The sequence below is a fragment of the Euprymna scolopes genome, chromosome 1 (genome assembly GCF_053919585.1).
Source record: "Euprymna scolopes isolate OS-2025 chromosome 1, ASM5391958v1, whole genome shotgun sequence".
Lineage (NCBI taxonomy): Eukaryota > Metazoa > Mollusca > Cephalopoda > Sepiida > Sepiolidae > Euprymna > Euprymna scolopes.
In genome coordinates this window covers 94,587,542-94,600,504 of record NC_136482.1, presented here as the reverse complement: position 1 = coordinate 94,600,504, position 12,963 = coordinate 94,587,542, and the positions used below count along the sequence as shown (strand labels likewise).

General features: G+C 30.7%; 1 protein-coding gene across 1 annotated transcript in view; it reads left to right on the top strand.

The window, feature by feature from the left end:
• The window catches only part of LOC145249753 (sushi, von Willebrand factor type A, EGF and pentraxin domain-containing protein 1-like), a 352,081-nt gene that overhangs the window by 207,002 nt on the left and 132,116 nt on the right, over positions 1–12,963 (top strand). The window contains exons 12-14 of the mRNA XM_080111697.1: positions 508–666; positions 2,364–2,525; positions 9,515–9,679. Coding sequence (XP_079967823.1) covers positions 508–666; positions 2,364–2,525; positions 9,515–9,679 — 486 coding nt within the window. The remainder of the gene's footprint in view (positions 1–507; positions 667–2,363; positions 2,526–9,514; positions 9,680–12,963) is intronic.

Sequence of the window (12,963 nt, the reverse complement as noted above, 5' to 3'; positions counted from 1 at the left end):
TATGGTCAAACGGTATTCAAAAACGATAAGACATATCTCAATGGTGTGGACCTCTCCTGCTTGGTTGATGTCCAGTTCAGGTCATCGTCTCATTGGGGCGTTTTGACTGCGATGTCTGCTTGGGTGATGACAAATGACACGCAACACAGATTTGTAGAAAAAGAAAACTTAACTACTTTATTTTACAATATTATACATTAATAAAAACGATATTAAATTACAAATGATTTCTTTTATACCTTAGCCAATTCTTTGGATGGGAGGAAGAGGTGCACCCTTTTTCGTCTCCCAACAGAGACACCAAAATATGCGTATTAACTGCATGCTGGCCAGTTGAAAATGAGAGGCGGTAAAACAATGGGAGTATGGGAAATATATTGCCTAGCCCTTATACGACATACTAAATCTTAAAACGGAAGAATTTTTTAATCTGAAAAGAAAAAGGATAGTGAATCAAACATTTCTTATTGGAAGAAAATGCTAATTTTTTTTTTTTTTTTTAATCAGTAAACTGCCCAATTGGTTTTTATTATACCAACAATAATACATGTGAGAAATGTCCTGTGGGATTTTACCAAGATGTTGAAGGGCAAACCAGTTGCAACAAATGCCCAGAATCTACCAGTACTTTGACAGTCCAGTCTAAAGATAAATCAGATTGTCGAGGTAAATATTTTGCTGTTTGTTTTTTTATGACCACATTAAATTATTATTATTATTATTATTATTATTATTATTATTATTATTATTATTATTATTATTAATATTATTATTATTATTATTATTATTATTATTATTATTATTATTATTAATAATAATAATAATAATATATATATATATATATATATATATATATATATATATATATATATATATATATATATATATATATATATATATATATATATATATATATAATGGTTTTTAGTTTGGTTTCCTATATGTAGATCCACTGAAACCCGTATAATTATTAAAGAGTGCTCAATGGAGGACAGAGCAAGTATACAGTATGTTTATTATACAAACATTATTGGTTACATATGCGCATACATGTTTCAGCGGAGTCTTATTTCAGAGAGGCCCACCTTATCAGACCGAAAAAAAGAAACGACATTGAAACGAAAATCAAGGTTTATTTATTTTGTATATATATAAAAAATATGTCTGAGTATGATTTAAACTCTGTAAGAAAGGGAAGAATGTATAGTTTGTGAATGCGAACGGTCGAGGTTTGGAGGGAGGTGTGGCAAAGAAAGGAAATAGGAGGAGGAGGAGGAGGAGGAGGAGGAGGAGGAGGAGGAGAAGGGAAATATGATTCAGTCTGTAACAGCGGGGAGGTTCCGGTTGTATTCTAGTTTATTGGACTAAGTGTTTGCTTTGATCTGAAGTGATATTATATTTTCAACAGTGCTGTTTCTCTATTTCAGGCTTCTTGTCTAGTTGTGCTTTCGCGCTGGCGCATTCCTTATCTTATTATTTTACTGATAAGCTCTATTTATTTATTCATTTTATTTCTCGTTTATATTTATTTATTTATTTCAAAATAATATACGCCTAGATGATCAAATTAATGACTTGTAAACATGTATAAAGTTTATTTATATGATTTAAATACGCAAATGAAAAATTGACAACCATTGAAATAAAGTTCATATATAGATATGAAAACTTATGTCTGTGTAATTACTTCGTACATGTTAAAGTGAAAAATGTAACCCATGATACCATCTATATATAAATCATATAAATAAACTTGTGTATATATTTACAGGTTGTTAAGTTCATCATTTAGACGTATATTATTTTGAAATAAATAAACAAATCAATAAATAAATTTTAAAAGAAACTGTGTCTATGAAAATTCTGTTTGATGGTAGGCACACGGAAGAGAGAAATTAAGTTCTTTGCAGTTGTCATAGATAGACGAGTGTTTTTATGTAAATATCTTTTAAGAAGGAACTAGAGAGTTAAGCTCAGTCGAGCACTTTCTGTTAGTGAAAAAATTAGCTCATTAACTAAATTCACCATTTCAGGTTTGCCCACCTACAAACTTTGATAAATCTTTTCGTTTTTAATAGTAATGGGACCATCAAGCAAGCGAATATAGCAAATTTGTTATAAATTTAATGGTGAAATGGATTTCTGACTGTATATTATGTATTATATTGCATTTTTAACGCTTGTATTTGCAGGGGTAATATCATTAATAAGCAATTACTTTTTAAATCTGTAGGCTGGGATTTTTTTTTTTTAAATCACCTCCCTTATTGAATGCTTCTCATATATACATTTATTTATTGTGGTGACTTCTGCATGTTGGCGATTACGTGTTTTAGAAAATATATTTTGTTCTCTATTGGCAGCTTTCTGTAAACCAGGAACCTATTCCATAGATGGATTCGCTCCATGTGAAGATTGCGAGATTTCAACTTATCAAGATAAATTTAACTCCACATCTTGCATACCGTGTCCTCATAATCGAGTCACTTCTAAACAAGGTGCCACAAACCGATCTGACTGCAGTAGTAAGTTTTTTTTTTGTTTTTGTTTTTGTTTTTTTAATTTTAATAGAATTGCATTTTATGGGGATTCATTTTTTATTTTATGCTTTACAACCTCTGCTTTTTTTTATTGCAGAATTAATAAACATGTAAGTTTGTTTTTTGTTTATTTTTTTAAAGCATTATAAAATCAAATGAGTCTCTCATGGGATTCCTTGTTTCCACTGTTACCTCATAAGTAATAGTGGCCACTGTGTTATATAGATAGTATATGAAGAGCATTGACCTAAGCCGGTTGCCTTGTGCTAGAGTGGAAGAAATCTCATGTACTTGGGATTGAGAGTATGAATGTAGATTTTGACTTTCTGTAAGACTCAGGTAAATTTCACTGTTCTGTCTGTTGCACAGGTGTGGGTGCAAACTCCATTGAGTGCACTCAGTGTAAACTAAGGATCTACAAGAAATGTAGTGGTCTTACTGGGAGGCTCGCTGTTGATTTTGATTCCAGCATAATCATTGGCCGAGCTTTCTGTTATTTGGACAATATTGAATGCTGTTGGTAGTTCCAAATATGTGATCACTATTTACTGTTGTGTTGCATATGGAATTTTAAGAAAATTGAATATATATATATATATATATATATATATATATATATATATATATATATATATATATATATATATATATATATATATAATTCAAACACGGTAGTGTTTGAATATATGGTTAAGTGGCAGTTTTAGTCATTTGGAACTGCATTAAAGCTTCACCACTCACTCATTTTTCGACCAAATTTCAAACAATTATTACAGTTTATGGATCAGCTTCTCAGCTATATTGCAAAAAAAAAAAAAAAAAAAAAAAACACAAATGTAAATTTTCGTTCAGTAAAGCAAAAATTATGATGAATTTAGTAGTGTTTAAAATCGTAAAAAAAAACGTAAGGGGGTGAGCGACGTTTTTATGACTGGTTTCCATAGCAACCACATCGCTTCAGCGACTAGTGTTGATACTAATTTACTGCTGTCGAATTTGTTTTTTAAATTCAATTTATCATTATATAATCAATTCTTAATGCAACAATATTTTAAGTTATAAATTTATTATATTTTTTATTAGAATATCTTGTCCTTTTCTTTTCCAGTTTTAAAAACTAAACTTTTACTTTTCCATGTTTAAGCTTAACCATATTACTTTTCATGCTCGCATTTTTCTATTGTAATCTATATATATAAAAATGTAAATTTGGTTCGTTCCAAACGAATAAAACCATATTTCTACGTTACCAATTTATTTGAAATTTTCAGACAACCCATCTGTAGAGTCGAGGTATGTTTTTATGTTATTAAAATAAATTTACCTCGCGAATTATTAAAATATTAAATAAAATAAATATATTTTTTTAACCGTTACTGCGAATCTGTTCTGTTGATAAAACTGAACTTCCGGTTCGATTCATTTCACAGCCACGAATTGACGAAAGATTTCATTTTCTGTTAACTCGATAAGTAAAAAAACAAACAAAAAAAACATATTTCATTTGTTTATCTTCCAAATTTTTTAATTTACACATCTTTTCTTTATTATATAAGGCCAAAAAAATGTTTGTCGCTTGCTATGCTAAAACAAAGTTTTTTTGTTTTTTATTTTTCTAATTTCAAAATATATTGCACCATTATTGTGATGTTTAATTTGCAGTATATTTCAATTTAACTTTTATTATAAAAAGTTTGAGTTTATGATTTGTTTCCTGCAAAAAAAAAAAAATACCCTCTCTGAAAAAAAAACAGGCAAAACTAGCTGATAAAATATGTAAGCCTTCTGGGGAGCTAACCGCTTCAATATAATTCCAGAAACATATAGTGAGAGAACACGGAACATTTTATATATTGAATATACTATATTTATAATTTTTTTATTGTAGGATTCTCCTGATCTCGCGGGTTTTTTTAAATCTCAGTTGACAACATTGCATCACTAAAAAAACACAAAATGAATGCCGACGCTCAAAGTGTATACACATTTTGACTCCTCCCTTTACTTAAAAATTCACCAAAAATCAGGAAATTAACGAATTTTAATGAAAATTGCAGTATTTTTCAAATAATGATCACAGAATATAATGAACTAATTATTTTTACTTAACTCTTAGTGAAAATGTTTTATTTTGTTTAAACAAAAAATACCTTTACTAAAGTTATGGCTTTCAGTAGTAAATAAAAAACGCAAGAATTTATTTTTAAAGCATCATAATTTGTAACAATAAAAATAATTTTTACAGTAACATTACGAAAAATGCCCCTAAAGTCCGTATTAATGAATTCGATATAACTCAAAGAAAAATGAATTCTCGCATACTATTCAGGAAATTAAAGATTCAATTAGATTCCTATTTCAGTTACCTAAATTATTTAGGGTGAAATGAGTTTAGGAATTTATAGCTAAACCTAAATATTTTTTTTTGGTAAATATCCAGATACGCTACTACAGAACACTGACCACTCTAATTTGTTTGGGGGTGGGAGGTGATTTATATTTTTCGTGTTTTTATTCAATGTAACATATTTATTCAGCTCGAAAAACATACAGTGTTTACCGATATATTGGAAAATTCAAGATGGCGTCTGTTTCTCTCTTTAACACGGTAAGTTTGGGAAAAGGTGTTATAAATAAAAACCCAGATAAAATACTGTTAAAAACTCGCTCAATATATGTTACCGTGACATAGGTTGACATATATTCGGCAGGTTTTTAATAGTATTTTGTATAGTTTTTTTTATTTATAACACCTTTTCCCAAACTTACCGTGTTAAAGAGAGAATCAGACGCCATCTTGAATTTTCCAATACATCGGTAAACACTGTATGTTTTTCGAGCTGAATAAATATGTTACATTGAATAAAAACACGAAAAATATATCCAGTTTGGTAGAAAAGTAACTTATCTTGCCTTTGATAACATTTATTTGTTATATGTTTGTTTTTTGACAACTTTTTCGAATCTATGTGTACAGTAATACAAACCCATTATTTTCTCCCGGATTTTTGATAAAATTTTCTATGCGTGCGTCTCACGTTTGGATATAACAAAAAATGTTTTTGTAGATTTCGGTGTGCTGAAAACGAATCTGCAAACTGTTTCCGTCGCAAAACATAGTTTTTATGATATGAAGAAATTACTTTTTCGAAAAGTAGGCGATCACTTTTCCATGTAAATTTAACTTAAAATAAGCACCCAATAGCATCATTTGTTTATCTTATTTTTTTTATTTTTAAAAGCTTTCCTTGCGAAACCTACCTAAAATAAATTTGTCTAATTCTTAATTTCTTATTTTATTGGGGGGGGGGGGGGAATATGAAGAATTACTCCACCCTCGAAAATTCCTTTACAATTACCACTCCTATAGGTTTTCGGGGTCGCTGAAAACGAAAATAACGTTTATAATTAAGGCAAACGAGTAGTTTCCAAGATATGAAGAAATGTTAGTTTAAAAAAGTGGAGGATCACTTTTCCATAATAATTTAACGTAAAATGATCACCCACTTTGTGGCCACGATTTATTTGGGGGGGGAGGGGACTTTCTTTTTACCCTTGGAAAATCCTTTAAAATTACCTGTTTAAATTGCAAAATGCAAAAGAAATCAAACAAAAAAAACTTTTTTGCCAAGAAACACACAGAAAAATTTTTTAAATAGCATCCATTTTTTTCTATCGAATTCATTTGCTGTTTTTATTGAAAACTATTTTCCCCCAGATTTTTGATAAAATATTCCATTTTCGTATATAACAAAAAAAAATTTTGTAGATTTCGGTGTGCTAAAAACGAATCTGCAAACCGTTTCCGGCGTAAAAAAAATAGTTTTTATGATATGAAGAAATTACTTTTTCGAAAAGTAGGCGATCACTTTTCCATGTAAATTTAACTTAAAATAAGCACCCACTTTCTAGCCAGCTGAGAGAGGGTGGGACTTTTCCCATGTTTATTGGCTAAACAGCTTTCGCTTATGCTCGCGCATAGCATAAATGAAGGCTACGGCTGTGAAATGGAAAATAGTCCCAGAGTTCAGGGGTTATTACCATGCAAAAGAAATCAAACAAAAACCTTTTTAGCCAAGAAACACACAGAAAAATGCCCCTCTCTCAGGTGGTCAGAATGTGGGTGCTTATTCTAAGTTAAATTTAGATTGAAAAGTGATCACCCACTTTTCGAAAAAGTAATTTCTTCATATCATGAAAACTTTCTTTTTGCTACGTAAACGGTTTGCAGATGCGTTTTTAGTACCCCGAAATCTACAATAAAATATTTCGTTATATACGAACATGAGACGGGCCTTAAAGTAAAATAATACCGGATTTTTGGAGCAGATTTGTGATTTAGTTGTACAAATATCCACAAACCAGGTAATCACTAAAAGGGACTCTTAAAAGTCGTCATCTGTATCGAGATAAAAGTTTAAAACCACTGATTATATGTCAGCCTACGTCATAGTAACATATATTGAGTGAGTTCCTAACAGTATTTTGTATAGTTTTTTTAGTTTTAAACTCATTTTCCCAAAATATCCCCAAACTTAATGTGTCTGATACAGTCTGCCGCCATTTGTATTTTTCAAATATACCGATAAACACTGCATGTTTTTGAACCGATTAAACATTATACATTACATAAAAACACTACAATCTTATCCAGTTAGGTAGAACATTTACTTTTCTTGACTTTGATAACATTTATTTGTTATATATTTATTTTTTGACAACTTCTTTGTATCTGTGTTTAGTAATACAAACCCTTTTCATTTAATGTAACGTTTAGTTGGCTCGAAAAACTGTTTATCGGTGTATTTGAAAGATACAAATGGTGGCGGACACTGTGGATTACGTTAAGTTTGAGAAAGTGAGTTAAAACTAAAAAACTATACAAAGTACTGTTACAAACCCACCGATTATGTCAGCCTATGTCATGGTAACATATATTCGGTGGGTTTTTGACACTGTATTGTATAGTTTTTAGTTTTCAACTTACTTTTCCAAACTTAACTTAATCAACAGAGTCTGCAACCATTTCTGTTTTTCGAGCTGATTAAACATTTTACATTACATTAAAACACTAAACAATTATCCAGTGAGGTAGAAATATAACTTACCTTACTTTTCATTTATTTGTTTTTGACAACTTTTTCGAATCTGTGTATAGTAACCCTCCCCCCATCACTCAAATATCAATTACTAACTCACATTTTTGTATACAGAAAAAAAAAAAAAAACATTTAGCGTTTCAACATTTTTGCTACGTTCAGCTTTATCCATTGATTGTTGGTCGAGCCCAAGCCATGATTGACGGTAATCCCGAGGATCAGGATCAATTTCTGCAAGAGTAACATTTTTTTTCATTTTCGCTTTTTTTTTTTTTTTTTTTTTTTTTTTTTTTTGGAGTGGATTGCTGTACTAAGAATATAAGAAACATGCGTTTTCTCTTTTTATTAGAATTTTCCATTACACCAAATTGAGCCACAGCGACGCGTGGCAGGGTACAGCTAGTATATATATATATATATATATATATATAGAGAGAGAGAGAGAGAGAGAGAGACAGAGAGAGAGAGAGAGAGAGAGAGAGATAGATAGATAGATAGATATGAGAGATAATATATATATTTATATATATATATATATATATATATATATATATATATTATGATAAGGGGCAGTTTGTGTTTGTGTTTGTATATCCAGTTAAAAGTAAAAGACTACAAAACAAACACCCACCAGATTGATATATTCTTGCTCAGTGTTGTACAGGATCAATAACATAAAGAAATTTTTATTTTTTTATTATTCATCCTCATGGGGTCAACTGGCACAGGTTTCATCAGAAAGGGTCGGTTTTTCAGTCATTATGTACTAATTTAGAAAGAAAATGCCGATTCATTCCCTGAGGAATTTATTAAATAAAGGAGAGTTTTGTGCCCATCTAGAGAGGAATGGGCTGGAAGAAGGAGAAAGATAGGGAGAAGTAGAGAAATAGAAGTTTTAATAGAAATATGGTTACAATTGTGTCCCGGCAACGTCAGGTAATTCTGCTAGTCTATATAAATAAAACAGTAAGTGTATGCATATGTGTGTGTTGGTGTGAAAATATTTAACCGATAAACTCTTTAACTACTGAAGTTAACAGAAAATTGTAATCATACACCAAGGATGGTTTATAACGAATAAAATGTTCGTTTGGATATATATATATATATATATGGAATGTAAGTATACTGTTATTCTTATATATATATATATATATATATATATATATATATATATATATATATATATATATATATATATATAAGTATAACAGTATAGTTACATTCCAAGATCCAAATATTTATGGTCATGCAAACAGTTCCTCCAGCATATTACAATTTTGGTACATTTTTTACAGATCCGTTTCGTTATGGACAAACAAACGGTTATTATTATGTCAATATTATCTCTTTTCAGTGCATATACTCTTCAGAAAAATTAAAAATTCTTTGCTTAGATAGAAAAAAATGCATGACAATATAATCCTGCAAGAAGAAAAAATTTCATAGAAGACTCAATGTTGTGTGTTTATTTCGGCAGCCATTTTTGTTTCTGCATAACGAAATGGATCTGTAAAAAAAAATGTACTGAAATTTTAATATGCTAGAGGAGCTGTTTTGCATGAAAAATAAATATTTGAATCTTGGAATATAACTAAACTGTTATTCTTTTATATATGCTCTGTTGTTTTATTTAATATACATTGAGCTTCTAAATAAAAAGGATTGGAATACACAAAGAGTAAAATATAATTGAAAAAACATATTTTACTAAAACAACACACACACACACATATTTGAATTTCTTATTTATAATTTTAAAGCATTTTTCTTGGAGTCTTTTTATATAAAAAGCAATTAAAACAAATTTTATGTTGTTTATTATTAAAAACCAATAAGGTTTTATAATAAAAAAATGCATTTGTTTTATTTCAGTTCCATGTCCTCCTGGAAGCTACAATTATAATACTGGCCTCCAGCCTTGTGAACTATGTCCTAAGGATACATACCAACCAAACAAAGGAGCAACTGAATGCTATTACTGTCCTTCAAATAGCAAAAGTAACACAACTGGAACCAAATCCTCCGATGATTGTTTATGTAAGTTTTTGAGCTTTCTATATTTAAACTAGAGTACATCTTCCATCAAAAGTGATGGGGGGGGGAATTGGGCTGCATCTGTGTTTGCGCTGATAATCATATAAAAAAATCATAGAATTTAGCCTGTAATTTAATTTTTAATATCTGATTATTATGATTTCTGATGACTTTAAGAAGTGAACAGTACAAAAGCATCTTCGAAATCTAGTGGGTTATGTCCTTTTCTCGTTTCTATTACCTCTTTCTCACAGATGACACGTTTCTAGTCTTTCTTTACTCTATCATTATTTTCATGGCAGGTGCTCGACTGAGCTTTAATCTATAGTCTCCACTGTAAAACATTCACAACAAAAACTTATCTAGCTACAGCTAAATACTTCCTCTCTCTCTCTCCCTCTCTCTTTCTCTCTCTTTTTCTCTCTCTCTCTTTCTCTTTCTCTCTCTCTCTCTCTTTCTCTGTCTTTTTCTTTCTGTATCTCTCTTTTTTCTCTCGCTTTCTCTCTCTCTCTCTTTCGCTCTCTCTTTCTCTCTGCCTAAAACTAAACACAACTTCTATTAGCAAAGTTTCTTTTCTAAAATCACTTGTCTGTTAAACAATAATGCGGAGCGGCATCCTGGCTGACTATAACATGGTCGTTTTCAAGTCTAATGTAAACAAGTTCTTGTTGAGCAGACAATAATCAAATTCTGACCAATTTCCACCATTACTAATCATTATGGTGTTGTTTCACTGGCCGGCCGACACATATTCTAAAGTGATCTTTGGGCCCAGAAAAGTGGTGACTCTCTAGTAATTTAGAGTAAAGGATTTCTTTCCAAATTCATTTCAGACAACGAGGGAGAAAGGAGTCTCATATTTGCTTTTCAATTTCAAAAGTCATTCTAATTATTTTGTTTATTCTTAATTTCACTTTTAATGACCTAAAGAAAAAAAACACCAAAATTCACTTTTCTTTTCATTTTAATGTTCTTCCTTTAATGTTTTTTTTTCCTTTGGTAAAAAATGACGCCTGATATTAAAAACGTAAGGTGTTGACTGTTAAAATAAAATTGAAAGAATACAATCGAATACTTATGCAGATTATAAACCGGAAGTATCTAAGCGTCCACTTGGCTTTGCCGGGAACATATCGACCGTTCGGGTTGCCTGTAATCTGACGTAAGACGCCGATCAGCTAATCACAACGTGGTAACAAGCAGACGACTTTTGGATAAATATTGGATGAGAAACCGACGAAAACATCACATCGGCAGATTCCTCACACCACTCTGGGCCTTTGGTGGATATGACCCTGCCGAGAAGGAAGATTTTGTGGTCACTGTACCAAATCGAAATACCGAAACCTTCCTTCCTAAAATAAAAAAAATATATATTCTGCCGGGGACCACGGTCGTGTTAGATTGTTGGAAGGCATACAGCAGAGTGGAAGGAGCGGAGTTTCACCATGTAACGGTGAACCACAGTCTGCACTTCATAGATGCTGACATGAAGCTTACCACAAATCATATGGGGCGGATTTATTACATTCTTCAAACTTGTTTGAAAAATAAAATACTTGTAAAAAAAATAAAAAAAAAGTACTTGAAATTAAAAAATATATTTTTGTTTCTTTGAACATTTTTTAAAAACCTTTTCTTACAATTTTTCCTTAACAAAAAAGTTTTCACAACAATCGAACCTTTTACCTTTTTTAAAACCTTTTCTTAAAATTTTCTTTAAAAAAATTTGAAAAGAAAAAAGAATAGTTTTGCCTGTTTGAATTTTTTAAAACCTTTGAAAGACAAAAGAAAATACATAATTTGTTTGGAAAAAAAACTTGTTTGCTAAACATTATCCATCAATCATAATGATCAGTTCGTTTATTTAGAAAACTAATCTATATCTTAGATTTGACTAGCAGAACTAAGATCGTGAATTTATTAATTCTGAACTAAAAACTGAACAAAATTTTAAAAAATTTGAAAATATCTGTTTGTCTTGTTAGCCCTAAAATGAAAGAATAATGTTTAGAAATTGCTAGATATTATTAAATGGCTTGATACGAAACTACCATTAGCTTGGAGGGTTACTAGGTATACCATGTGCTAGCTAAATATAAGTTTTCCACGGAACCACTATGTAAATAACCCCAGCCCAAATGAATAAGTAGTCTATAGCGGATATATAAATTCTACCTAAAAATGAATTTTAAATTGTAGATAATTAGATTTATTTCCTGAATTTTAGAATATTGTAATTAAATCATCGCTATATAATCACAATCAAATATTTGTTTTTACAAGCCTAAACTAGAGCATCTACATCTATAATCTCTCTCTGTTTTTTTTTTTGCTACAATATAATAACTATTTTTACTTGTTTTCCGTTTTTGCTGTTGTTTCATTTGACCTTTGAATAGTATTACAAAAATACCTTCCTAGCAACTATGTAATTGCTGCAATTTTTCTTTGCATATTTTTACATGAAAATTATTTCTTATTACATTTGTTCTACAATATCACAGTCCAAAATTGCCAACATTCTGATAAAGTCAACTATAATTTGCTTATGGAAACCCATTGCAATTGGACAAAAGCTTATAGCATTGTATAAAGTGTTAGCATATAGTTTTTAGGAGGTTTGTATGCACGGACATATGCGATAATGATAATAATAATAATAATAATAATAATAATAATAATAATAATAATAATAGAAAACTGAAACGGTATAATTGTAAGATACCCTCACTATAGTGTGTGTGTGTGTGGGGGGGGGGTGACCATAAACTGGTACCACACCAAATAAATGAGGAGGGTCAAAGAGGAGGATGGAAAGACCGAAGAGAGAAAACACTAGCCAGACCTCCGCTGGTTGAGTGCAAAGAGGACTGGGACCTTGGGGGGGGGGCTTATTGCTGCTCAAATTCCAGTGAATACCAGTAGTAGCTGCCAACGAGAAATCAATGGTAAGCGGCTGTTGCGATAATGCAAATTCTTTTGCAAAGGTTATCGAAAGAGGTGGAGAGTACTGGAAATCTGAGGAAACTTGTTGTCACTCAAACTCCAGAAAACGCCGCAAGTTGTTCTTAAAGAGCAAACTTTGATGAAAGCCTGTGTGACTACTCTTAGTGAGTAATAAATAATAATAATAATAATAATAATAAAAAGGAATATAAGGACAGGCACGACTACATGGGGAAGGCAGTGTGCTGGAAACTCTTCAGACGACTACACCTCGAACATTTTGATAAATGGTTGATTCACAGACAGTTCAGAAAAGCGAAAACCACAAAATCCTTTTG